This window comes from Bufo gargarizans, chromosome 1, assembly GCF_014858855.1.
Source record: "Bufo gargarizans isolate SCDJY-AF-19 chromosome 1, ASM1485885v1, whole genome shotgun sequence".
Taxonomy (NCBI): Eukaryota; Metazoa; Chordata; class Amphibia; order Anura; family Bufonidae; genus Bufo; species Bufo gargarizans.
The window spans coordinates 208,939,557-208,967,145 of record NC_058080.1 but is presented as its reverse complement, the minus strand read 5'-3'; the positions used below and the strand labels follow the sequence as shown (position 1 = coordinate 208,967,145).

At 40.9% G+C, this 27,589-nt stretch overlaps 1 protein-coding gene across 2 annotated transcripts in view; it reads left to right on the top strand.

Annotated features, from left to right (window-relative positions):
• Positions 1–27,589, top strand: part of LOC122944859 (UPF0462 protein C4orf33 homolog) — a 122,763-nt gene that overhangs the window by 48,295 nt on the left and 46,879 nt on the right. For both annotated transcript variants that reach the window (XM_044303589.1, XM_044303669.1), the window contains 4 exons: positions 10,143–10,203; positions 13,904–14,084; positions 14,948–15,008; positions 20,919–20,970. In XM_044303589.1, coding sequence (XP_044159524.1) covers positions 10,143–10,203; positions 13,904–14,084; positions 14,948–15,008; positions 20,919–20,970 — 355 coding nt within the window. The remainder of the gene's footprint in view (positions 1–10,142; positions 10,204–13,903; positions 14,085–14,947; positions 15,009–20,918; positions 20,971–27,589) is intronic.

Genomic DNA, 27,589 nt, shown 5'->3' with positions numbered 1-27,589 from the left:
ACCAAACCCACGGACACGAATACCTTTCTCTGTTATAACAGCTCCCATCCGAGGAGAATGGTGCAGTCACTTCCCTTCTCACAATTCCTGAGGGTTAAACGGGTCGTCTCCGATGAACAAAAATCCATTACAACCCTGGGGTCCATGGCAATGAGATTCCGAGAAAGGGGATACCCTAAATACCTGTTAGATCAACATATGGCCAAAGCAAGCGGTATGGAGAGGGACACTCTACTGACTCAACGGAGGACTGTGCAGAGAACAGCCAGGATTCCGTTCGTGTCAGTGTACACTGAACTCAGTCCATCCATCAACAAGGTTGTTAGGAAGCACTGGGATCTCCTTGGATCTTGTTTCAAGGAGATACCAGAATTTCAATGTCCCCCTTTGTTCTCGTACCGTCGGTCAAGAAATCTCCGTGACCAATTGGTCAGGGCCGATATTGGCCCCAAAGGGTCCTGCAGACAAACCACCTTAGCGCAGCCGGGCTTGGGATGTTTCCCTTGCTTGGGGTGCGTTAATTGTAGGTACATTCGCAAAGGGAGATCGTTCGTACATCCTCTTACAGGTGAATCACACAGTATACTGTTCCATCTTACGTGCAACTCTAGTTACGTTGTTTACGTACTCTCATGCCCCTGCAAAGTACTCTATGTGGGTGAGACGACAACCGACCTGAAGACCCGCCTCAATAATCACCGCCTGAGCATTCGTAAGAAACGCCTTGACTTACCTGTTTCTAAACATTTTTCTGAGGCTGGGCACAGGGAGAGTGATCTGATGGTTTGGATCATCGACCATGTACCCCAGCCCAGACGTGGCGGTGACAGGTCTAAATTACTGAAACGCAGGGAACTCCGCTGGATTCATAGGCTTAATAGCCTTAAACCCAATGGATTGAACATTGAGTTTAATTTTGGGGAGGTGTTGTGATGAATGGCTTGCCCTCTGTGTCATGTGGAATATGTCCAGGTGTGTCTGTGTACACACAGAGTATACATTTATTCAAAAACTGTTGAATCAACAGTAAATTTGATTCTTCCTCATTCTTTTTTTCTTTTCTTCACAGATCACCAGCACTTATCATACGGAGGGGTTGAGCTTGAGAATGAAATTGACACAATTTTATGTACAGGGGGCCAACACCTCTGATAGCTATGCTTTTTTTCTTTTTCTTTTTTTCTTTTTGGTATTTCTCACTGTCCGATCAGACACACATCAAGGGTACCACAACTGGGCCGATATGGTGTCACGGCTGTTCCACCATCTATCTGGTTTAGATTTGCCCCCTGCAACACCTGGGTACAGACTGGAGGAGAACCCTCGTGGGTATGTAAGCGACCGGACACCTGTGATGGGTAACCCCCTACATATAACGGTTTCCGTTGTGATGGTGGGCTCCTATCCAGGTGAGACATTAGGACAATCTGGTTTCCGGGCTGTCTATGTCGGTCTGGTTCGCTATACCCTGAAGTACCGTTATCTGGATTAAGGGCATCTTTCCAGTGTCCAAGATGGCGTCCCGGCATGGGACGTGAATGGGACATGCGCAGTGAAGCACCTAGGCCGGAAGTGACGACGTGGTGGTGACGCAACAGAGGGCGGCCTCTGATGACGCAAGGCGACAGACAGCAGGCGATATCCCCTTCTTGGTGCTGGATCGAGACAACAGTGAGTCGGTAATGGGACCCAGCGATCGCACAGCTGCGGCGTTCAACTTACACAGGATCAAGTAATAGCATAGCTATAAGTTTTTGAAAGTGTCCTTTGATCCATTTCTCAGCTCCTCCCTCAGTATGTTCACATGTTTTGGACACATCCACTGGCTGTGTATTAATACAAATGCAGCCGATGGGTCTGCCCTCTTCCTTCTTATATTCACCATATATATATAAATGTCTGACACATGCACTTGAATGATGTCTCACATGGGATTAACATCGGATATATGTAACTGATGAAATTTGTTGTATTTCTGTATTTGCTATTTTTGTAATTTTGTTTATGTAATGGTTAACATTGAACACGCCCCTCTGGGTGGGACGTGTAGTGATCACATGATGTGTAATTTAATTAGCTCACCTATATAATTGCTCACACTTGATTTGTATTTGTGCTTGAGAAAGGCTCAGTATTGGAGCCGAAACGTTGTACCGCAAGGTTGATTAAAACCACTTTTACCTTTTCAAGACCGGAGTGCCGTCCTTTTTCTGGATTCATTGATTGGGGTAAGGAGTCGATTCCCCTGGAACGTGCACCCTATTTTTCCTGTTCAGTAGTCAGTGCCGCCATTTTTCACATCTATATATACAGACGTGGACAAAATTGTTGGTACCCTTTGGTCAATGAAAGAAAAAGTCACAATGGTCACAGAAATAACTTTAATCTGACAAAAGTAATAATAAATTAAAATTCTATAAATGTTAACCAATGAAAGTCAGACATTGTTTTTCAACCATGCTTCAACAGAATTATGTAAAAAAATAAACTCATGAAACAGGCATGGACAAAAATGATGGTACCCCTAGAAAACACAGAACATAATGTGACCAAAGGGACATGTTAATTCAAGGTGTGTCCACTAATTAGCATCACAGGTGTCTACAACCTTGTAATCAGCCATTGGGCCTATATATATGGCTCCAGGTAATCACTGTGTTGTTTGGTGATATGGTGTGTACCACACTCGACATGGACCAGAGGAAGCAAAGGAAAGAGCTGTCTCAAGAGATCAGAAAGAAAATTATAGACAAGCATGTTAAAGGTAAAGGCTATAAGACCATCTCCAAGCAACTAGATGTTCCTGTGAGTACAGTTGCACATATTATTCATAAGTTTAAGATCCATGGGACTGTAGCCAACCTCCCTGGACGTGGCCGCAGGAGGAAAATTGATGACAAATCTAAGAGACGGATAATCCGAATGGTAACAAAAGAGCCTAGAAAGACTTCTAAAGAGATTCAAGGTGAACTTCATGCTCAAGGAACATCAGTGTCAGATCGCACCATCCGTCGTTGTTTGAGCCAAAGTGGACTACATGGGAGACGACCAAGGAGGACACCATTGTTGAAAACGAATCATAAAAAAGCAAGACTGGAATATGCCAAACTACATGTTGACAAGCCACAAAGCTTCTGGGAGAATGTCCTGTGGACAGATGAGACAAAAATCGAAGTTTTTGCCAAGGCACATCAGCTGTATGTTCACAGACGAAAAAATGAAGCATATCAAGAAAAGAACACTGTCCCTACTGTGAAACATGGAGGAGGCTCTGTTATGTTCTGGGGCTGCTTTGCTGCGTCTGGCACAGGGTGTCTTGAATCTGTGCAGGGTACAATGAAATCTCAAGACTATCAAGGAATTCTAGAGAGAAATGTACTAGCCAGTGTCAGAAAGCTTGGTCTCAGTCGCAGGTCATGGGTCTTGCAACAGGACAATGACCCAAAACACACCGCTAAAAACACCCAAGAATGGCTAAGAGGAAAAAATTGGACTATTCTAAAGTGGCCTTCTATGAGCCCTGACCTCAATCCTATTGAGCATCTTTGGAAGGAGCTGAAACATGCAGTCTGGAAAAGGCACCCTTCAAACCGGACACAACTGGAGCAGTTTGCTCATGAGGAGTGGGCCAAAATACCTGCTGAGAGGTGCAGATGTCTCATTGACAGTTACAGGAAGCGTTTGATTGCAGTGATTGCCTCAAACGGTTGCGCAACAAAATATTAAGTTAGGGGTACCATCATTTTTGTCCATGCCTGTTTCATGAGTTTATTTTTTTACATAATTCTGTTGAAGCATGGTTGAAAAACAATGTCTGACTTTCATTGGTTAACATTTATAGAATTTTAATTTATTATTACTTTTGTCAGATTAAAGTTATTTCTGTGACCATTGTGACTTTTTCTTTCATTGACCAAAGGGTACCAACAATTTTGTCCACGTCTGTATATGTATATATACAGTACAGACCAAAAGTTTGGACACACCTCCTCATTCAAAGAGTTTTCTTTATTTTCATGACTATGAAAATTGTAGATTCACACTGAAGGCATCAAAACTATGAATTAACACATGTGGAATTATATACATAACAAAAAAGTGTGAAACAACTGAAAATATGTCATATTCTAGGTTCTTCAAAGTAGCCACCTTTTGCTTTGATTACTGCTTTGCACACTCTTGGCATTCTCTTGATGAGCTTCAAGAGGTAGTCACCTGAAATGGTCTTCCAACAGTCTTGAAGGAGTTCTCAGAGATGCTTAGCACTTGTTGGCCCTTTTGCCTTCACTCTGCGGATTGGGTTCGATTGGGTTCAGGTCCGGTGACTGTGGAGGCCAGGTGATCTGGCGCAGCACCCCATCACTCTCCTTTATGGTCAAATAGCCCTTACACAGCCTGGAGATGTGTTTGGGGTCATTGTCCTGTTAAAAAATAAATGAAGGTCCAACTAAATGCAAACCGGATGAAATAGCATGCCTCTGCAAGATGCTGTGGTAGCCATGCTGGTTCAGTATGCCTTCAATTTTGAATAAATCCCCAACAGTGTCACCAGCAAAGCACCCCCACACCATCACACCTCCTCCTCCATGCTTCACGGTGAGAACCAGGCATGTAGCGTCCATCCGTTCATCTTTTCTGCGTCGCACAAAGACACAGTGGTTGGAACCAAAGATCTCAAATTTGGACTCATCAGACCAAAGCACAGATTTCCACGGGTCTAATGTCCATTCCTTGTGTTCTTTAGCCCAAACAAGTCTCTTCTGCTTGTTGCCTGTCCTTAGCAGTGGTTTCCTAGCAGATATTCTATCATGAAGGCCTGATTCACACAGTCTCCTCTTAACAGTTCTTCTAGAGATGTGTCTGCTGCTAGAACTCTGTGTGGCATTGACCTGGTCTCTAAGCTGAGCTGCTGTTAACCTGCGATTTCTGAGGCTGGTGACTCGGATGAACTTATCCTCCGCAGCAGAGGTGACTCTTGGTCTTGCTTTCCTGGGGCGGTCCACATGTGAGCCAGTTTCTTTGTAGCGCTTGATGGTTTTTGTGACTGCATTTGGGGACACTTTTAAAGTTTTCCCAATTTTTCAGACTGACTGACCTTCATTTCTTAAAGTAATGATGGCCACTCGTTTTTCTTTACTTAGCTGCTTTTTTCTTGCCATAATACAAATTCTAACAGTCTATTCAGTAGGACTATCAGCTGTGTATCCACCTGACTTCTCCACAACGCAACTGATGGTCCCAACCCCATTTATAAGGCAAGAAATCCCACTTATTAAACCTGACAGGGCACACCTGTGAAGTGAAAACCATTTCAGATGACTACCTCTTGAAGCTCATCAAGAGAATGCCAAGAGTGTGCAAAGTAGTAATCAAAGCAAAAGGTGGCTACTTTGAAGAACCTAGAATATAACATATTTTCAGTTGTTTCACACTTTTTTTGTTATGTATATAATTCCACATGTGTTAATTCATAGTTTTGATGCCTTCAGTGTGAATCTACAATTTTCATAGTCATGAAAATAAAGAAAACTCTTTGATTGAGAAGGTGTGTCCAAACTTTTAGTCTGTACTGTATATAAAAGCAAAAGAGATTCCAACCACTCCCTCTGCTATTTAAAAGGACAATGTTTTTTTTCAATATAGCTAAAAAATGACATTAGTGTTTTCTTCAATATAGCATATCATTAATATATACCAGTGCAACTGTATCAGTATTAAAAGCAGTAAACACACGCTGAACCTGTTATTTATATACCGCTACCTTATATGCCAGCAGGCCAAATACATATTGAGATACTGTATTGAACTATTAATTAGGACACTGCAACGGAGCAACATTATATTTTTACTTTTATTTTTATTCTCTATTTTTTTATTATTATTTTATGTCCATTTTTATACAATTTGATTTCCGATTTTGAAGTTGATCAATTACGAACATTTTATTCTACCAATTTATTTTTCCAATTTGGGCATATGGTATCAATTTTACTAACTATGTACTTTTGATGATGTCTTAAATATATGTGGTGGATGTATGGTTGGACTCGGCCGATATTATACTTAGGTGACCAACTATACATTTACACACTATATTCCTTATATATTTTTGTATTATCTGTGCTTTTAAATACATTTTCTTGTATGTAAATTTACCATCTATGGTTCTATACAGCACTAGATAGTTGAGTGCCCCCCAACAATTTTCTAAAACTTTTTTCTGATCGACAGTGGGTATGTCTTGGGGAGTGCACCGAACCATAGTTCCTCAGGTCGGTTGAGCCACTGCCTTTGTACTATTACCCTCTAATGTAATAAAACAATTACTCCAAAGGTGCTCATAGCCTTTAATTACTTGTACTTTCAACATGGGTTTTTGGAGTGTACCAATTCTGGGAACTACTCTATGCAGTTTGTGGTTTCTTATCCAAGCTATTTGTTATGGCTAAAAATGTATTTTTAAATCAATGAGAAATACTACCAAGAGGTGTTTTTTGGCCAATAAAAAGACTCCATAGAAACGGCTTGTGTTTTTTCCATAATGCAGGTTTTTATGCTGTTTTTTATTAGTGTGCGCTGCATTCATAATTACCATAGACTTCCAGCCAACATCTGGAGCTTTTGTTTTTCTTCTTTTTAGCAAAAATATGCACCAAAAATGCAGGTGCAAAAATCTACACTAAAACAGCAAAACAGCAACCCCTCACACACACACAAAATACATGTGTGAATACAGCCTAAATAATACTTTTTGGAGGAGGCCCATCCACATCTGCAGTTTGAATTCCAGTATTCTATTCCAGCAAAGGTACAGAATACTGGAATTGTATCTGGCATATGCCGGAGAACGCTGGTGCCTGACGGATCCCATTCTCTATAACGGGGTCCGCCAGGTTTCCTGCATAAATGCTGCCTCTCTTCCAGAAGTATATTGCAGATGTGGATTTAGCTTTAAGGAAAATGGATGGAAGGGTAGCTGAGCATTCCTCAGGTAGATGCATCACTGAATCAAATGGAGACAGATCCTGTTCATATGTAATGAATAAAGTCCATAGATTAACGAATCTAATACGCATAGTACATAAGCACGTGTTGTGCATTGCAGATGAGACATGAAGCACATTATTATTCAGTAAACAGGGAATATTTTCTTTTAATTTCTCAAGATGACTAATTATTTATGTATCATCGTCAGCCATCTTTCCCAGTGAGAAGTCCGAGTGGCTTGTCTATATCAGTATGCACATGCTTCACTGTGTTATCAGTATGTTCTAGCTCTGTGCATGACTCCAACTCATATCTGTGCTTCTTGGGATTCCTGAACTTCATATCAGTCAGTTAAGAGAGGAATCACAGCATTGTCCTGTACAAACTCTGCCTGAAGCGGAGATACTGCTAATTAAATGTACTGTAGCTGTACAAACAGCATTGCGTGTTTATTTTCTAGTCTCTCGCTGGCATCTCGGATGAATCACTCTTTACATTTGTTTACAAGGCCTAGGCAGCGTCTGCTAATGGTTCTGTTATCTGGAACATCAACACGTCAGTCCTATCGTCACTGCTAACCCCTTTCTGTTACTCAGAGGGAGAAATGTAATTTCTTTGTACAATGCCAATTTAAAGGGGGCACTTCTTACAGAAAGGTTTTTTTTTACTCATTTTTTTTTAGAATTGTTGGCGTTTTTTTTCCCCAAAGTGAAATGCTAAATATCATCCTTCTCTAGCAGTCAGCTTAGAGAGAAAACTACTATATAGATAATATTTTCTCAATTTACTGCTGCTGTAAGGGGAATATTTCACCTGTTAGTAAAATAGTAGATTGGTAGAATTAGGATAACAGTATGACAACTCTATTGTTCTCTTGATAGACCTAAATGACCACAGAAGAGCACTGCATTTATCAGTGTAATGTGTGATGCTCTAACTGAGAGTTTCTCATCTCCCTTCCCTCTATGGTAAGAGTGAATGGTCTGACTTAGAATGTCAAGTGAGGCTGCTTAGCATCCAAACAAAGGAGGAAGTTAAGGAGCCAGGGCTGGAAGTAGAATACATAGAGTAATGTAAAAAAAAGTTCATCCAGGAAAGAAAACTATCCACCAGTTTTTGTTAAAAAAAAAAATTACATAGAATACACTTGGGGAGAAGCATTCGGTCACTGACGGTACTGCTCAGTGCTATCACTGTCTCATGCATGGGATGGGAGTTATTCTTCAGCATGGCCCTTCTAATCAGTTTGTGAAGTCTCTTCCTCTCCCTGGTTGAGATGCTGCTACCCCAGCAAGCCACTCTGAAAAAGATGGCTGATGCCACCACAGAGTTGAAAAAGGACCTAAGAAGTGCTCTCTGCACTCCAAAAACTCTCACCTCCTAAGTAGGTAAAGCCTGCTATGACCGTTTCTGTACAGTGCGTCAATGTCATCTGTCCAATCCAGCTTATTATTAAGGAGTACACCCAGGTATTTATAAGTGTTGACTATCTAAATGTTCATCCCCTGGATGTCCACTGGCTTAGGAGGATGTCTGGCCTTGTGGAAGTCCGCAACCATCTCCTTAGTCTTCCCAACATTGTTTCTAAGGTGGTTCAATGTATTCTCGCATCAGTTCTCTGTATTCCATGTCATCCTCATTTTAGACTAATGTGGCAAGTCTCGGGTCAGTTCTCTGTATTTCATGTCATCCTCGTTTTAGACTAATTTGACAAGTCTCGGGTCAGTTCTCTGTATTCCATGTCATCCTCGTTTTAGACTAATGTGGCAAGTCATTGGAATATTTTTCTGGTATAAATGTATTAAAATTCGGCTTCAGATTGAATGGCATATTCATAAGCCACATATGCCACATTTGCACCCATGGCTGTGTTGGATGAAAGGGCTGAACACATTTTACATCTTCCATGTTGAGGAGGAGGACTGTACACTAGTGTGATAGGCTAGAGCACCACTTGTGTATTGTTCATACAGGGAGTAAGCAAATTGCAAGAACACTATAACATATTGCATTATGAAGAGTCTAATGTTGAAGTCATCTCTGCATGCTCCAACGCCATAACCAGAGTCAGCTGAATAAATGGAGCAAAATCGGAGGCCAAGAGAGCTATCATACAGTACCTGGGTAACTGCTGTATGAAATAATAAGAGCTTGAATCCCTTGGGTCTTATGAATGGTGCCTTTCTCTGGAAAGGCAGCACCTTTTTGTTCTCATCATATTCCACAGCTCTTCTGTTTCCTGCAGACTCAGAGCCAAATGATTTTTTACTAATGGGATCAGAATTCTTCCACTGACAAAAGATAAGCTTGTTAAGAACATTTGTATATCCTGTTCACATTAAAGTACTAAATATGCATTTTACTTCATTTACCAATAGTTAAGATGTTTGGAGAATACTTTGTATGTAAAAATACTACAGCATAGCCAATTATCCTGAGGTGTAATACCACTTTCTGCCACTAGATGGGAGAAGCAGCACAGAAAAGGGAAAATGCCTCTTATTTGTGCTTTTTAAAAATTACTCCCTATAACAGCTGCATATTAATGCAATTTCTGAAGTAATACAGAAATCACTTGTATATGTCACACAACTGTCAACTCAACCAGGCTATTGGTATTTTTTTTTATAGAGAATGCTGGATATTTTTTTTTTTATATCAGCCATTTTCTTTTCACATGTACCAACCTGATACATTTCTTACAAAACAAGCCTGAACCACTGACTACCATCCTTGGGGTTCATTTTCAGTCACAGCATTTTAATCTGCAGCACTGAATGGTTTACATTTAATATCCGACAAGCCAGATTTTATGATGGTTTATTAAAGTTTCATGAAATACATTTAAAGCAGAGCAATATCTCATTTAACATGCTGAGTAATTATGGCCCTTTAAGAGATCTTTTAAAAGGATTTTACAATTCTAAGCCTCCCTAATCCACTCGCTGCTATAAAATCTGTGTAATGTGACAGCTGTAAGGAAGCATCCCTCTCGGGCAAAGATATGAGGCTTTGCTATATGTGTTCTCAACCCTACGGTACCTGTATACAGGCAATTTCATTATCAGTTGGATAACCAGGGTGTGCTAGACCAAATAACTGACCGTTTCCTGCTACAATATACTTACCTAAATTTCTTTTTTTTTATGTCAAAGGGAACATGTCCTCCAGACCAGTCTAGACAGTGAATATGCAAAGGAGTATCAAGAAAAGCAGGTGAATCTTTACTGATTTCTAATTTTTGAAAGTACAAAATGGCGGCTTATAGAATTGGTCAAACTGGTTAGATTTTTTTTATTGAGGAGGTGGGTCCAACTGGACTTTTGTACTGTGCCATTAAAAGGAGAATTGGTTAGGTAGATTCTGTTCATGTCTGCATCATGGTTTCTGTTTATAATGGAAACCACAATATGTTGCCAAAGCTGTTGGCCGTAAATTCACAATAAATAACAATGGAGCCAACCCCATTCTGCTGAGGTGTCCATTGTTTTGATGGGGAAAAAATAATGCTGCATGTGAAGATCCACACCACTGCAGAGGTGGTTTCAGGGGAAGGAGATCTGAACCAGGACAGAAATGAAGGCCAATGTTATTGGTGCAATGACACTGCACCAATAGCAGAACAGCTCAATGGGTAAGAGTACTTACAGGGGCAGGGTGGGAATAGTATCAGAGCCACTGGAGGATTTGAGTCAACCCTGTGGTTCCACTCCAGAGTGTTTTTAAGACCACTTTCACCTTCAGTAGACAGAGAAACAGCATAGAGGCCCCCATTTACTGTGCTAAGTGCGTCAACTCCTCTAGCAATTTTTGTATCAACATTTTCATGCATCTCATTTTAGACACATTCAGATGTGCTAAATAGAATGTCTTTTTTTTACATCCTCAACATTTCCTGGTTTTAAACTGTACACTGGTCCTACTTCCAGGATTATGGTGTGGGGTTACATAATACATGGAAGCTGGACCCCTCCATTCTTCATTTTAGGTACACTAATAGTTGGGTGTTGCATTGCTTTGGTCGTGGAACCAGTGGCCATTTTTCAAAAGTGTCGCAGGAGCTATTTTTCAGCAGGATAATGCTAGGTTGCATGTTTTTTGTGCTACTATGAGCAGTCTGCATGGCCTAAACATGTTACCATGACCTACAGCATCTCTGGACTTGTCTCCCATCTTGCACACCTGGGACGTATCAGATAGTGAAAGTGAGACATTTTACCATTTCATGACAAATAAATTAACTCATTTAGAACTTGATGGCATTTGAAAAACATTTGCACAGGGGCAACAAAAGGCTAGAAAAATAAGTGGTACTAATAAAAACAGCAGGAGGAGCAATTTCCATACAGGTCACAGGTATCAAAATAGCATTTTTACAAAGGCAGAGTCTCTCAAAAGCAAAGATGGGTACAGGTTGACCAATCTGTGAAAAATTGCATCTAAAAATTGTGTAACCCTTTCAGAAAACGGTTCCATGTGAAATCCATGTGCGCAAGGGACAATGCTGACGGTCAGTATTGGACGCTAGTGATCTACGGTTCCTCAGACAGCACTGCATAAAAACAGGCATGACTCTGTACTGGAAATCACTGCATGGGCTCAGGAACACTTCCAAAAATCATTGTCTGTGAACACAGTTCACCATGCAATCCACAAATGCAAGGTAAAGCATTTGTGGATTGCTTTACTAACTAAAAGCCATATGTCAACATGATCAACATGATCCAGAACTGCCACCATTTTCTCTGGGCCAAAGCTCATTTAAAATGGACTGAGGGAAAATCAAAAACTTTTCTGTGGTCAGATGAATCCAAATTCAAAATTCTTTTTGCAAAGCTCAAACACCATGTTTTGAGGACTCAAGAGGAGAGGGGCCACCCAGCTTGTTATCAGCACACAGTTAGGGCTGTTTCACACAAGCGGATGCCGTGCGTGACATCCGCTGCGTGAATGACAGCCAAGACCCGATGCGGACAGCAGAAGCACGGAGCATTAACATGATTGATAATTCTCCGTGCCTCTCTGTGATCTCTTTACTACGAAATCACAATGACAACTTTAGCTCACTGTCATTTTGTAGTAAAGAGATCACAGAGAGGCACGGAGCATTATGAATCATGTTAATGCTCCGTGCTTCTGCTGTCCGCATTGGGTCTTGGCTGTCATTCACGCAGCGGATGTCATGCATGGCATCCGCTCGTGTGAAACAGCCCTTAAAAAGCCAGCATCTCTGATAGTATGGGTATAGTATGGTAGTGCCTATGACATGGGCATCTAACACTTCTATTAATGCTGAACAGTATAGAGAGGTTTTAGAGCCCCATATGCTCCCATCCAGACAACATCTCTTTCAGGTAAGACCTTGCATATTTCAGCAGGACAATGATAAACCACATACTGCCTCCATTACAACAGCATGGCGCAGAAGAGTCAACCTGCCTGCATTTCAGACCTACGGTATCTGGCAAAGAAGACACAGGACTGTTGAGCAGCTAAAATCCTACATCAGACAATATTGGAACAACATTCCTCTTTCAAAATTCCAGCAATTGGTCTCCACCTACACCACAGTAGACATGGCCCTGTCCCAACTTTTTTGAGATGCGTTGCTGCTTTCAAATGAGTACATTTTTTTCATGAAATGGTAAAACATCTGATATGTGCTCTATGATCTATTGTGAATAACAGATAACATTGCATCCTGTTTAGAATTGGGGTTATAACTCAAGTGAGCTGTGATAGGCTCTCCTTCTCCATTTGAACTCTGCCCCTTTTCTTGCCACTTTAGAACAACGGTGAGAGGCTCATTAAGTTACAAATTGTGGGGCACATATGGTCGTGCACCATAATTTGCAATTTTTTAATGCCACAATGGTGGCGTAAACACATTGTTCTACTCAGTGTGCCTAAGTCCATTTATCACCACCAGCTCATCTGCTCTTTACACAGGCAGCGCTATTTTGCCCATTACATATGATGAATTGTGAGTATGTGGTTTCAAATGAAGTTTCATACACAGACGTGAACATATTGTTACTGATTGGCAGAGGACAAGCTGTTAAAGTGGGTTGGGGTTGTTTCATTAGATAAAGGTTGAAGCGGTTGTCTAACCTGTTATACAGTATGCCCAAATTAAAACTGCTGCCAGTTCTCCATGTACTTAGCAACTGTCTGCAATCTATATAGTATATGATTCCTTACATTTAATTATGTTTCTATACATTTTAAGGTGACATAGGATTTCTAACAATATTCATTCCATGGAACTATGATTCTGTAGTGATATCAACTTGACTCATTAATGAGCATCTTCCAGTTAGGTAGATATCTATAAGTACTAGTGTGGTGGTAAGCAGTGATGGTCAGTTCGCAGTGTTTGCCAGCGAACACGTGCGGGCTGCCATCTTTAGTAAGGTAGACCCACCCGTCCGGCGACGCACACCTGTGCCTGTGTCGGGAGCCGTTCTGAAATCAAAGGCAGTCACCGGGAGCAGGAAGTTCCGAGAACAGCCCAATGAAGGCCCCGGCAGCTGTTCTTGGAACTGCCTGCTCCCGGTGACTGCATTTGATTTCAGACCGGCTCCCGCCACAGGTAAGGGCTTACCTGTGCATCGCCAGACAGGTGAGTCTACTTTACTAAAGATGGCAATCCGCATGTGTTCGCTGGCGAACACTGCGAACTGACCATCACTGATGGTAAGGTGAAAAAAAATGTAATAAAAAAGAGCCTGAAGTAGTTAACAAGGGATATGCAAAAATGTAGGATGCATTGGTTGTACATAACAGATACATGTAGAAAAGGTATGTCATGAGGTCTGTTTGTTTGTTATATCGCATGTGTAGCGAGTTTCACATTAGTGTGGTGAGTTATCTTCTTGGTTAATATTTCCAAAAACAATAATTGGATTTCATATAGATTTCCTACAGAATAACTACAACATGGGACAGCAAACCAGTATTACATAAGCCAGTGACAATCACTTTCAAGCCACATGATGACGGGCTGCTCATGGAAGTTTATTCCCTGTTCTTTGATGATCCAACAGCGCCACCTGGGAAACCAGGCGAACCTTTCAATGGTCTTTGGGATTACGAAGGTAAGCTGCATTGTGTATGTTATGAACATTGTGTCTTTAATAGTTCTGGTAATACATAATCTCACCTAAATAGTAATACAATTGCCTAAAAGGCATTTTCTGTTTGGTTACTTTCTTTTAGCATATCACAGACCGCTTTTTACTAGAGAATAGCAAGAATATATATACTGTATATATATCTATATATTTTTTAGCAATATTTCAAATTCATTTGTAAGTGCCAGCTTGTGTGGGATACTGGGATTGTTCATAAAAATGATCATTTCCCTGTCACATCATCGTCTGCAGAGTCTGCGTCTGTTATCCGTTTGGTAGATAATAATGCAGACAATGGGAAACTGGGACTCTGTAATGCACCGTTATCTTTGCATCAGATGTTATTAAAGTGCCTGATTATGATCTTCTATCTCGTGTTTCTGGTGTAATGTATAGTGATCTCTTCGGAGTCATGGAGTTCACTTTTTTTTTATGAATTAGCTTTTCGGTGTCATTTTAAAGGCATCATTTATACTGGCTACTTTTTTTTGCTTAGGGACATAGTTATCTTCTAGATATTATTGATGGATGCCACTGGCAAAGACTGATGAGAAAGTCAATAACTGCAATGGCCTGAGATGTCACCTTTACTGTCTGGATCATTGCTCGGTGGTGGAGCATAATACCCCTTTATCTTCATAAGGAAAATATCTAAAGAACAGCAGGCTAAGAATGTGTCAGACCAAGAACTGAGGGCAACTCCGTGAGGCATTTCTTCTACTTCAAGCTAGGAAAACAAAGGATTTTTACAAAAATGGCTTCTTCCTATGTGTCACTTAAGCTCCGTCAAACTAATAAATCTTCATTTTTCTTCCTTTTACTTGCAGTTGTTGAATCTTTTTTCCTGAACAGCCAGACCACTCAATATTTGGAAGTCGAGCTGTGCCCGTAAGTACATTTCTGCCTTTGTATAAAATCATTTTAAGTGATGAAAACAATGACTTAAAGCCGACAGCACTGAACTGTGAATGCTATAGACATTTAGCAATGGAGCAGGTACAACACTGACTGGAAATGTACAGAGTTTCTATAAACTGTTAAGCTTTGACAGCCCTGACCCTTTGTCAATGTAAGTCAGAAAAAAATGGCTCTATTTTACACTGTCAGTGAAACTCAGCCAAGAGGGAAGCATTTTGGATTAAGACATGTTTTAGTTGGCTGATGTACAAGCGAGCGTGAAGTCTTTAAATCTTGCTACTGAGAAAGACTCTGAATGACATATACACACTTCTTTATCCGCACGCAGCAATGTCTTTGGCAGCCAACCGTTGTAAATGTTGATGTTTTAGAGTATTGGATAGTGAATATGATTAAGGGGCTGCTCGCATCACGTTTTTGTCACACATTTAATATATACGTTGGGAAAAAAAGGATGAAAATGCGAAAAATACACTATGATTTTTTTCATCCTGCACAGTCCAGCAAAAAACGTACGCGTTAACGGATACATTTTTTCATTACAGTGGAATGCTATGATGACAGATGCCACTGTATCCGACATTATGTGTATACGTCAAAGGGAGTCGGTCATGGACTTTTCACTAATAAGATTACCAGCAATGGCCGTCGTTACGTGGTAAAAGCATTCTCAACATATACCTGAATGTCATTTGGGTGCTCATTGATTGTTCAAGAGAAGAGCTTTAATTCTCATGCAAAATGGCTCCCATGTGCCCAGCTAGGCAGGTTGTGCTTTTTAAAGTGCCCAAAACTCTGCTCTTCCTCAACGTCTGCTCCTTACCTAACCTCCTAAGGCTTTCTCCCCTCTCTCCTGTCTGCGCAGAACATATCCTTGAAGCAGTAGCTCACAAAAGGGATTGTAGTGTGGAGATGCCTCACCGTGATGTCAGAGGAGAGGGGAGGAAGCCTTGGGAGGTTAGGTGAGGAGCAGACATTGGGGAAGAGCGGTGGTCTTTAGCACTTTTAAAAACAGCTGGGCACATGGGAGACGTTTTGTATATGAATAAAAGTTATTTTCTTGGACAATCAAAGAACACCCAGATGACATACAGGTATGCCTAGAATGCTTTTACCACGTACTGATTTCCATTGCTGGTAGTTATATTAGTGAAAGTCGGTGACAGACTCCCTTCACCGGAGTTTTGCTAACACACAAAACTGCAGAGAACACAACAAATACTTTATATATCTCTAGTAGGTGTACAGGGTGATTCACTAGAACTAAATAAACTAAACCAAACCATATAACATAGATTAAGAAATCGATGGTTAATCATACATTGGGTTCTGTTTTATTCTTCAAAGAAAATGTAGGGGTTAGTCAGCACATCCTAGTGCACAGGAGCACGTCAACATGGCTGGAAGCACAAAAGCAAAAAACATACAATGCAACAGCAGTCTGCAAACACAATTAATAAAGTAAATACCATTGTGCCATACTCACTATAGAAAATTCAAAATACTAACATTATAAATGTAAGATTCTTGGCAAATACAGTTTGTACAAAATGATTTGTGCCTGTCTGCCAGCGTCAAGGTGATCTCAGGAACCTAACACTAATTACTACATCCCCTGGCGCCATACTGGCCTCCACTAGATTCAGGGAATGCAGGTCCCACATGCATGCTGAGCCCACACTATATTGTACTTCTTGGGTGCCACACTGGCCTCCATTATGTTCAGGGAATGAAAATTCCATATGTATGCTGTGCCCACTCTGTATTCCATCTCTTCTGGTGCCATACCAGCCTCCATTAAATTCAGGGAATGCAGGTTCCACATGCATGCTGAGCCCACACTATATTGTACCTCTTTGGTGCCAGACTGGCCTTTTTATTCCTTATTTTTTATTTTATTTTACACTTTGCACATTCATAAAATCATACAAGACCTTGGGGGGGATTTAACATTACATTTTTTTTATTTATTTTTTATTGCGGATTTCTACTATAACTGGCGCTGATATAGTAGCCCCAATTACAGGGCTGTGCAACTTCACTGCCAATCTTATCTGGGTTTACTAAGACCCAAGACCAGGCCTATTTTCATTTTTACATTTTTGATTTTTCCTCCTCATGTTCCAAAAGCCATACATTTTTTATTTTTCCGTTCACATAGCTATATGAGGGCATATTTTTGGTGGGACAAGATGCATTTTTAAATGTCACCATTTAATTTAAACCATGTCTTGTATTAGAAAACAGGAAAAAAATCATTTGTGTGGCAAAATTGAAAAAAATAAATAAAAACAGAATTCCACCAAAGTTTTCGGGTTTTGACATCACAACATTCACTATGCACTAAAAATGACCTGACATTCTTATTCAGGGGCTAAATACAAATGCGTCGATACCAAATTTGAACAGTTTTTTGTTTTGTTTTACTACTTAAAAAAAAAGAAAAACCTTTCGAAAAATCTAAATTTTCTTTGCATTGCTATATTCTGACAGCCTTAACTTTTTTCATAAACATAATTTTCAGTCTACAGAGCTGTATAAGGGCTTGTTTTTTGCATAACAAACTGTAGTTTTTATTGATACCATTTTTGTAGTATATACAACGATCACCGTTATTCTATTTTTTGTGGGGACAAAAAAAAATGGCGTTCACCACACAGGAATTTTGTTTTATATTTTAATAGTTCAGTCATTTTTGGATGCTGCGATATCCAATATGTTTTTTTTTGTTTATGTATTTTATATGTAAAATTAGGAAAGGGGCATGATTAAAATTTTAAATATATTGGTGTTTTTTTGTATTTTTTTAAAACCTTTTTTTAAACTTTTTTTTTATAACTATTAGCCTCCTTAGAGGCCTCGTACATGGGAACTTTTAGTTCCCTCTCCTATTAACCCCAATAGAGATCCGTTAGAGTGAATAGGATTTTTACACTCTCCATACTGAGCTGTGCCTCGTGCATAGCTCAGCATGAAGAATGCAATGGTAGGACTGGATCACTTCAAAAGCGTCCAGGCTGCCATGGCAACTGATCGGAGCCCCACAATTTCACTGCGGGGGCTCCGATCGGAAGGCAGAGGGACCCACATCCCTCTGTCTTGACTCACAGGTGCCACGATTAGCGTTGATGGCGGCACCTGAGAGATTAAATGACGGGGGTGGTGCGACAGTCGGCACACGGCGCTTATGGAGCATGGTCACTGCAGATACACCCGTGGTCCCATAACGCTGTATATATATGCGTTATGGGTTAAGGGGTTAATTAATTCAGTTCAAAGGTGTCCATAACCTTTAAACATTATTTACCTGAGGGGTTAAATGATGGGGGCGGTGCGATCGCCGCTACCTGTCAGTGCGGCCAGGTGCCGTCTGCAGGGTCACTGCAGAGACCCGCTCCATACACCCTTGGGCCCATAACGCTGTATATATACGTGTTATTGGTTAAATAATTCAGTTGAAAGGTGTTCAAAACCTTTAAACATTACTTACGAGGCCTTTCTAACTTTCACTTCTTACTGCACCATTTTATCATTTTTATTGCTAGGCCTTTATATTAATAGTGGTCTGCAGAGTTCTTGTGTCATATCTTTGAGATACTTATTTCCACAGCACTTCTCCTTGTATAACTGGTCATGCTTTAGGCCTAGCATTTTAGTCTTTCTAAGGGTTCTCCATAGTGGGTATACATCTGAATACCTGAAAACGGTACTCATAAGTTTACAATGACGAATACTTTGACTTAAATGGTTTAAAAAGAGTTGAAAAAACTTGTTTTTCATTCCTTTTCGACATTTTCGCAAGACAGAATAGCTCAGTCTACCACACTGATATGTCCGGCAAAAACAGACCAAGACAGATTAAACATTCATAGCGATATATGTGTAAAGCAAAAATGCATCATAATGCAAAGAGAAGAAGAAGAATTCCTAAACATTTCGTTAGGGAATCTGCTGTCCTTACGTGGGGCAGCATATTCAGTATACAGATCTTTGTACTGTATACACATTGCTATTGTCTGGATTTTTCTTCCCTTTCCATCTGTTTACATTGTGAGGGGACTGTTGGTTGTGTTACGGCAGCTTCCCACACTCTATTATGACCCCAGAGGACATTGTTGGTTTCCGCACACCGTATTGTTTTGTTATCAGTTTTCTAGTGCATGTGCAATGTGAGATACATGGTATGAAAGATTGGCTTCTGTTCATTTATTTAGCGACAGCCTCTGGCAAATCTCCAGGCTGATATGCATAACAAAACCTAAAGCATAAAAAGACATTTTAGGGCTCTGGAGATTTAACTAAACACGTCTGGCAATCTGTCACTGGACGGTTATCACTTTTGCCGACACCAAACTGCATATTTACTTCTAAATAATGTCAAGGCCTAAGCCACTCACAGTGCCGTCACATTTTCCCCTAATGAAACTCAAACAAGTTTCAAGACCTGGCACATGTATAATTTATTGTCATACTGAGAATATTATGTAGCAATCTGGTCGTCTCTCAAACTGAACCACACTGCAGCGGGAAGGGGCTCACTCCACGTGTAATTCAAAGTAAATACTGAGAATGTTAGACATTAGGAAATTCAGCTTGTAAGCGTCACATTCATTTCTTATTAAATAGTAGCTCTAAAATGTTTGTTTCGATTGAGGACAGTTGAAATAGTACAGCCAGCCTTCAGAGACCCACTGTTATGGACAATGGTGATGGAACCACTGTGTCAACTAACTGGTTTGACTTTGGGCTAGTCGCTACCTGTAGAAATAGTCCCAGTGTAGTTGGCAGCTGACACACAGAGGTCAGAGACTCCAGTGCAATGTATTGGAGGCACAGCCAAAGCACACAGACAGAACCAGGTGGAGAATAGGCTGGCAGAGTATATGCAAGACCAAGGCAACCACAGAGTGAACAAGGAAGGTCAGGTACCCAGAATACATACAAGTCCTTGGAACAGATACTGGGGAATGGCAAACAGAACTTAGGTTAGAATTCAGACATAGAACAAGCAGACAGAATCTGAACAGACACAAACAGAACTTGTTGGACAACCAGGAGCAGGACACATAGCTTAGAATATGTAGCACAGCAAGTGAACATATAAGATAAACTGGTGCACACACAGAGCCAGGGGAAGTTAACCTTAGCTGAACCGAGGCAAGATACAAAGCACAATGGCCCAAATACCCATCCATAAGAAACCTATGTCAGAACTCATGGAACAGTAGCACACATGAAACACAAATGAGGAGGGGGTCAAATATAGGTTTTAAGAAACTACTTGTAGGCAACCTTCTTCAGAGCCCATAGCAGCTACATAGGCTGATATTAAACCATTTTTTCAGACAGTTTCATGAATCTCCCTCATTGTTTTGGCATACTATATATGTCAGTCAATAACATTATGGGCTCTGTAAGCAGGGGCATCTAGTAACTGAAGTCTGCAAGTCCCCTTCACTCTGGAAATCGGTGATGATTATCCTCTGACACATGACAAGTCACAAGATCAATTTTGTATTGGCTTCCGTTTAAAGATTATGGTCAGATATCTCCTGGGTAACAATTTGCTTGTACAAAAATGACCTTGACTTGATTTTGACAAATACACATGGTGGATGTCCATGAAAGAACATGACATTGAGGATGCCCTAGTTGCGACCCTAATAATGACTCCTAATAAAACGTAGGAATGGCATGTGTTTTTCACTAATTGCTGCTCCTTACGTACTCACCAGATGAACATAGGCTGGAGTGTTCTTTTGTAAGTTTAAAGTATGCATTAAAGACACTGACATTTGAGTCCATTTTCATTCAATACAATAAACATTTCAAGCTATTTTTATTCTTTTATTAACCTTCGTACATTTATGTTTTATCCAGACACGGGCAGCATCTGGTACTACTGCTCTCTGGAGTTGGAAATGCTTTTAAAGTAAGTACGACAATGCAGAACCCTGCAACTATTTTCAATGATTACAGATGGAAAAAAAAACACATCTCAGATGGAATCGTGATTAGTAAACAAAGACATGCATCGGCACTGGCATCTCAGCCTGGCATCATCACGCTGTAAATGTCATAGGAGAGTCTGATTCATAATCGATTATGAATTACCAGTTCCCTAAGACTTGAATCTGCCATCTCCGAATATGCGTAGCTTAGAAGGAGCTAATTCAAAGGGACATTAACACCGTGCACTGCTCCTTCATGGGGTGAAACAATGATCAGCCACATTCACTTTTAACACCTCCTTCCCACTGGCAAAAAAAACATGAGATGTATCCAGGTCACACATATTTATAAACTAGAAAACTCATATGCAATTCATAGAGCAGTCAATGTTAGGCATATGGGAGATGAGTTTTAAATATATCAGTGCTGAGAAGGGCAGGTATACATGGTGGAGTGATCGGTGCATATATCTGTAGTATTTATATTGTCATGCAGGCAATTCATTAATATGAATTTTTTTTTACAGAAGCTATCTTAAAAGAAAATGAATGAGCTCCCTATACATCACTTATTGCAATGTAAAGAATAATTATGCCATGATCTGTCATTCTTGTGACACAGAGGGATGATGTAATCCGCTGATGTCATGTGACCACACTGTTGTGATGTCACAAAGATGACTAGTTATTATTTATATGAAATGCAGGCATTAAACCCTTAGTGACCATTCGATTTTAGTTGTTTTTAATTACCGAACATTTTTTTTTTTTATCCTCACATTCTAAGAGCCATAACATTTTAATTTTTTCTTTGACTTTTTAAAACCATCCCTTCAGTTTTTAAAATAGCTGGGACTTACAAAAATGGCGATGGTCAGACAGGGGCAGGCAATAGTGCCTCCCTGAATACTGCTCAAATGACAATCAGAAAAAAACTAAGAGGGGCAGTGAACTAAGTAAAACATGAAACTTTATTGATTATAGGGAGATAAAACCAGCCCCTACAGACAAACAACATGTACACCATACATAGAGGTACACTGGTAGGATGGCGGGAACACAGAGGCGCCAATCCCGTCTAGGTGTACTGTGTGTGGTGGGCAAGACCACTGGTGGTAGGTCGGGTATGGCTATGTTGAGGAAGGTAAACTAGCCCTGTTGCCTCCCTACTTGGCCTGGTCCGACCCTACTAGGTAATCCAAGGGACGGGGTCCAAAAAAGCCCCGCAAGGGGTGGCCCCGACTGGAACTCTCGTCCTGTGTAAATGACCCTAATGAGGCCCTAGACACAGGGAGAGTGCAGGCAGTCCGAATGCTGACAGCCTGAGCCGTAGAAAAACAGACTATACACAATGTTAAACACAACATATAACCCCGCCACCAAAAACCTGATTGAGGAGTAGAGTGACGGTGGTGCTAATGCGTCCCCGTCACTCTACTCCTCGTCCCCGTCGCATTAGCACCACCGTCACTCTACTCCTCAATCAGGTTTTTGGTGGCGGGGTTATATGTTGTGTTTAACATTGTGTATAGTCTGTTTTTCTACGGCTCAGGCTGTCAGCATTCGGACTGCCTGCACTCTCCCTGTGTCTAGGGCCTCATTAGGGTCATTTACACAGGACGAGAGTTCCAGTCGGGGCCACCCCTTGCGGGGCTTTAGTGGGCCCCGTCCCGTGGATTACCTAGTAGGGTCGGACCAGGCCAAGTAGGGAGGCAACAGGGCTAGTTTACCTTCCTCAACATAGCCATACCCGACCTACCACCAGTGGTCTTGCCCACCACACACAGTACACCTAGATGGGATTGGCGCCTCTGTGTTCCCGCCATCCTATCAGTGTACCTCTATGTATGGTGTACATGTTGTTTGTCTGTAGGGGCTGGTTTTATCTCCCTATAATCAATAAAGTTTCATGTTTTACTTAGTTCACTGCCCCTCTTAGTTTTTTTCTAAAATAGCTGGGACCCTTTGAGATGCCCCTTTCTAGAAATGCTGAAAGCTTATAAAAACTACAATTGCTACGAATTAATTTTCAATTATATATGATCTAAGTAATCGTTGAAATCGTCTAATAGTTGATATTTTGCTCATGTATTATACAGCAATCTTTTTCTCCTTGCATTACACTATGGTCAGTATTACACAGTTTCCATCCCTCTTGGACTTGAGAAATAAATAAGGATGTCTGAACAGTTAATATATACAAATGGCTCCCTGAGAGCTTTTTTAATGACTGCTAAGCCTAAAATTGCAGTTGTTTCAGATAAAAGAGCCAAAAGTTACATTCACAAATCTTTTCAGTATGTAAGAGATTCTGGAGATTATCCAACCACATCCAGCTTGATCAAACAGTCATTTGATCACAGAAAAGAAGACTCATACTGGGCGATAGTTGGTAAGTTTGGTTGAAAGATATCAAACTGGGAGATCAACACTGTAGGAGCAGAACTAGAAAGACACTTGTTTTACAGATCAGCTCTGTGACAAGGCTTAAAGGGAATGAGATGTTAGAAGACAACATCTGTGGGTGTTGCAACTGTGGGTGTGGAACCAGTGTGCCAACCAATGGATTTTGCTAAGGGCATTATCCTGGTGGTTGTCTGGTTTTCACTTTTCAACTTTTATACAGGGATCTGGACTTTGCTGCAGGGCACACACCAGACTGCTACCTCTTGGAGTTGTCTCTGTGTTTATGGCTGCAGACCCACAAGGGTTAAGATACACTGCATAGCATGTAAGGGACAGGCTATACTCGTAGTCAGTAACAGGCCAAGGTCAGGGCAGGCAGCAGAGAATTAGGTAACAGGTAATAGCAAGGTAGATACACCTATTGCTCAGGCATCTTCCCACAGGGTTGCCAGCCATTAGCTGTTGAAGATTAGGGTGCGCGTCAGCTGGCTCTTCAAGTGCACCTTACGAGCAGGCTGGAGGGGTCTAGCCAGCCTGTTTCTGGAGGGTATAGGAATTACAGTGGTTCCATACTGCCAGAGATATGGAACCTGTGCCTGCCTAAGGAAGTGGGACAGTGGTGGGCATGGGCCACTGACATAACAGTGGGAGTCTATAGGCTGGGATCCACACTTATTGTCAAACACGCTGGTAAAGCATCTCATCCCCTTTGATGCTAGTTGTCATCTATTATGTATGCTACGAGGTTATGTCTGCTGTTTGTGGCTTTCACTTACAAAAAATACATGCAAAAGCCTACTGTGAGGTTATATGGCAAAAATGAAATTATGGGAACAGCTTTAGAGTAAATTATGTGTGCATGTATGATGTGAATTAACATTAGAGGTAAAAAACAAATTGGACAAGAAAATGTGAAAAAAATATTTTTTTTATTCCTATAAACCTCTTATCAGACCATTCCCTAACTTTAAACCAGTACAATGCAGTGACACCTACCCCTGTTACTCTATCTTGGCAGCACGGTCGCTCAGTGGTTAGCACTGGTGCCTTGCAGTGCTGGGGTCCTAGGTTTGAATCTGACCAAGAACAACATCTGCATGTTCTCCTAGTGTTTGCGTGGATTTCCTGCGGGTACTTCATTTTCTCCCATACTCCAAAGACATACTGATAGGGAACTTAGGTTTTGATCATCAGATTTGGCCAACCTTCTACTATATATGGTGGCCTCCCTCCCTACTTTCCTTTCATGGCTGATGCTGGGGGAAATAAGGATCAGGCAAGCTGGCTGCTTTTGTTAGCAGGGATATAGGCCTTTGTCAGAGGAGTCTGGCAACAGCTATCTCCCCCTCACCATTTGCCCATTCTCGGCAGAGCTGCACATGCGTATGTGTGGTAGGATTGGGAGAGATGTCGGCCAACCAAACAAACATTTAGCTGACAGCTATCTAATGTGCATGACCAGCTTAACATATGATTTTATTTTATTTTTTTATATATATTACAAATTCAGTACATGCATATAATCTTGCACACTACAGATGTTGGAAATGTACTGGTGAGATAAGGCACTTAGACTCATGATCAAAAAGGGCATGATTACTTACAATACCCTACTTGTGAGCTCTTTAACCACTTCAGCCCCGCTAGGTGAAACCCCCTTCATGACCAGAGCACTTTTTACACTTCGGCACTACACTACTTTCACCGTTTATCGCTCGGTCATGCAACTTACCATACAAATGAATTTTACCTCCTTTTCTTCTCACTAATAGAGCTTTCATTTGGTGGTATTTCATTGCTGCTGGCATTTTTACTTTTTTTGTTATTAATCAAAATGTAACGATTTTTTTGCAAAAAAATGACATTTTTCACTTTCAGCTGTAAAATTTTGCAAAAAAAACGACATCCATATATAAATTTTTCGCCAAATTTATTGTTCTACATGTCTTTGATAAAAACAAAAATGTTTGGGCAAAAAAAAAATGGTTTGGGTAAAAGTTATAGCATTTACAAACTATGGTACAAAAATGTGAATTTCCGCTTTTTGAAACAGCTCTGACTTTCTGAGCACCTGTCATGATTCCTGAGGTTCTACAATGCCCAAACAGTAGAAAACCCCCACAAATGACCCCATTTCGGAAAGTAGACACCCTAAGGTATTCGCTGATGGGCATAGTGAGTTCATAGAACTTTTTATTTTTTGTCACAAGTTAGCGGAAAATGATGATGATTTTTATTTTTTTATTTTTTCTTACAAAGTCTCATATTCCACTAACTTGCGACAAAAAATAAAAAATTCTAGGAACTCGCCATGCCCCTCACGGAATACCTTGGGGTGTCTTCTTTCCAAAATGGGGTCACTTGTGGCGTAGTTATACTGCCCTGGCAATTTAGGGGCCCAAATGTGTGAGAAGTACTTTGCAATCAAAATGTGTAAAAAATGACCGGTGAAATCCGAAAGGTGCACTTTGGAATATGTGCCCCTTTGCCCACCTTGGCAGCAAAAAAGTGTGACACATCTGGTATCGCCGTACTCAGGAGAAGTTGGGCAATGTGTTTTGGGGTGTCGTTTTACATATACCCATGCTGGGTGAGAAACATATCTTGGTCAAATGCCAACTTTGTATAAAAAAATGGGAAAAGTTGTCTTTTGCCAAGATATTTCTCTCATCCAGCATGGTTATATGTAAAATGGCACCCCAAAACACATTCCCCAACTTCTCCTGAGTACGGCGATACCAGATGTGTCACACTTTTTTGCTGCCAAGGTGGGCAAAGGGGCACATATTCCAAAGTGCACCTTTCAGATTTTGCAGGCCATTTTTTACACATTTTGATTGCAAGGTACTTCTCACACATTTGGGCCCCTAAATTGCCAGGGCAGTATAACTACGCCACAAGTGACCCCATTTTGGAAAGAAGACACCCCAAGGTATTCCGTGAGGGGCATGGCGAGTTCCTAGAATTTTTTATTTTTTGTCACAAGTTAGCGGAAAATGATGATTTTTTTTTTTTCTCTTTTTTCCTTACAAAGTCTCATATTCCACTAACTTGCGACAAAAAATAAAAGATTCTAGGAACTCGCCATGCCCCTCACGGAATACCTTGGGGTGTCTTCTTTCCAAAATGGGGTCACTTGTGGGGTAGTTATACTGCCCTGGCAATTTAGGGGCCCAAATGTGTGAGAAGAACTTTGCAATCAAAATCTGTAAAAAAATGACCGGTGAAATCCGAAAGGTGCACTTTGGAATATGTGCCCCTTTGCCCACCTTGGCATCAAAAAAGTGTCACACATCTGGTATCGCCGTACTCAGGAGAAGTTGGGGAATGTGTTTTGGGGTGTCATTTTACATATACCCATGCTGGGTGAGAGAAATATCTTGGCAAAAGACAACTTTTCCCATTTTTTTATACAAAGTTGGCATTTGACCAAGATATTTTTCTCACCCAGCATGGGTATATGTAAAATGACACCCCAAAACACATTCCCCAACTTCTCCTGAGTACGGCGATACCAGATGTGTCACACTTTTTTGCTGCCAAGGTGGGCAAAGGGGCACATATTCCAAAGTGCACCTTTCGGATTTTGCAGGGCATTTTTTACACATTTTGATTGCAAAGTTCTTCTCACACATTTGGGCCCCTAAATTGCCAGGGCAGTATAACTACGCCACAAGTGACCCCATTTTGGAAAGAAGACACCCCAAGGTATTCCGTGAGGGGCATGGCGAGTTCCTAGAATTTTTTATTTTTTGTCGCAAGTTAGTGGAATATGAGACTTTGTAAGGAAAAAAGAAAAAAAGAGAAAAATCATCATTTTCCGCTAACTTGTGACAAAAAATAAAAAATTCTAGGAACTCGCCGTGCCCCTCACGGAATACCTTGGGGTGTCTTCTTTCCAAAATGGGGTCACTTGTGGCGTAGTTATACTGCCCTGGCAATTTAGGGGCCCAAATGTGTAAGAAGTACCTTGCAATCAAAATGTGTAAAAAATGGCCTGCAAAATCCGAAAGGTGCACTTTGGAATATGTGCCCCTTTGCCCACCTTGGCTGCAAAAAAGTGTCACACATCTGGTATCGCCGTACTCAGGAGAAGTTGGGCAATGTGTTTTGGGGTGTCATTTTACATATACCCATGCTGGGTGAGAGAAATATCTTGGCAAAAGACAACTTTTCCCATTTTTTTATACAAAG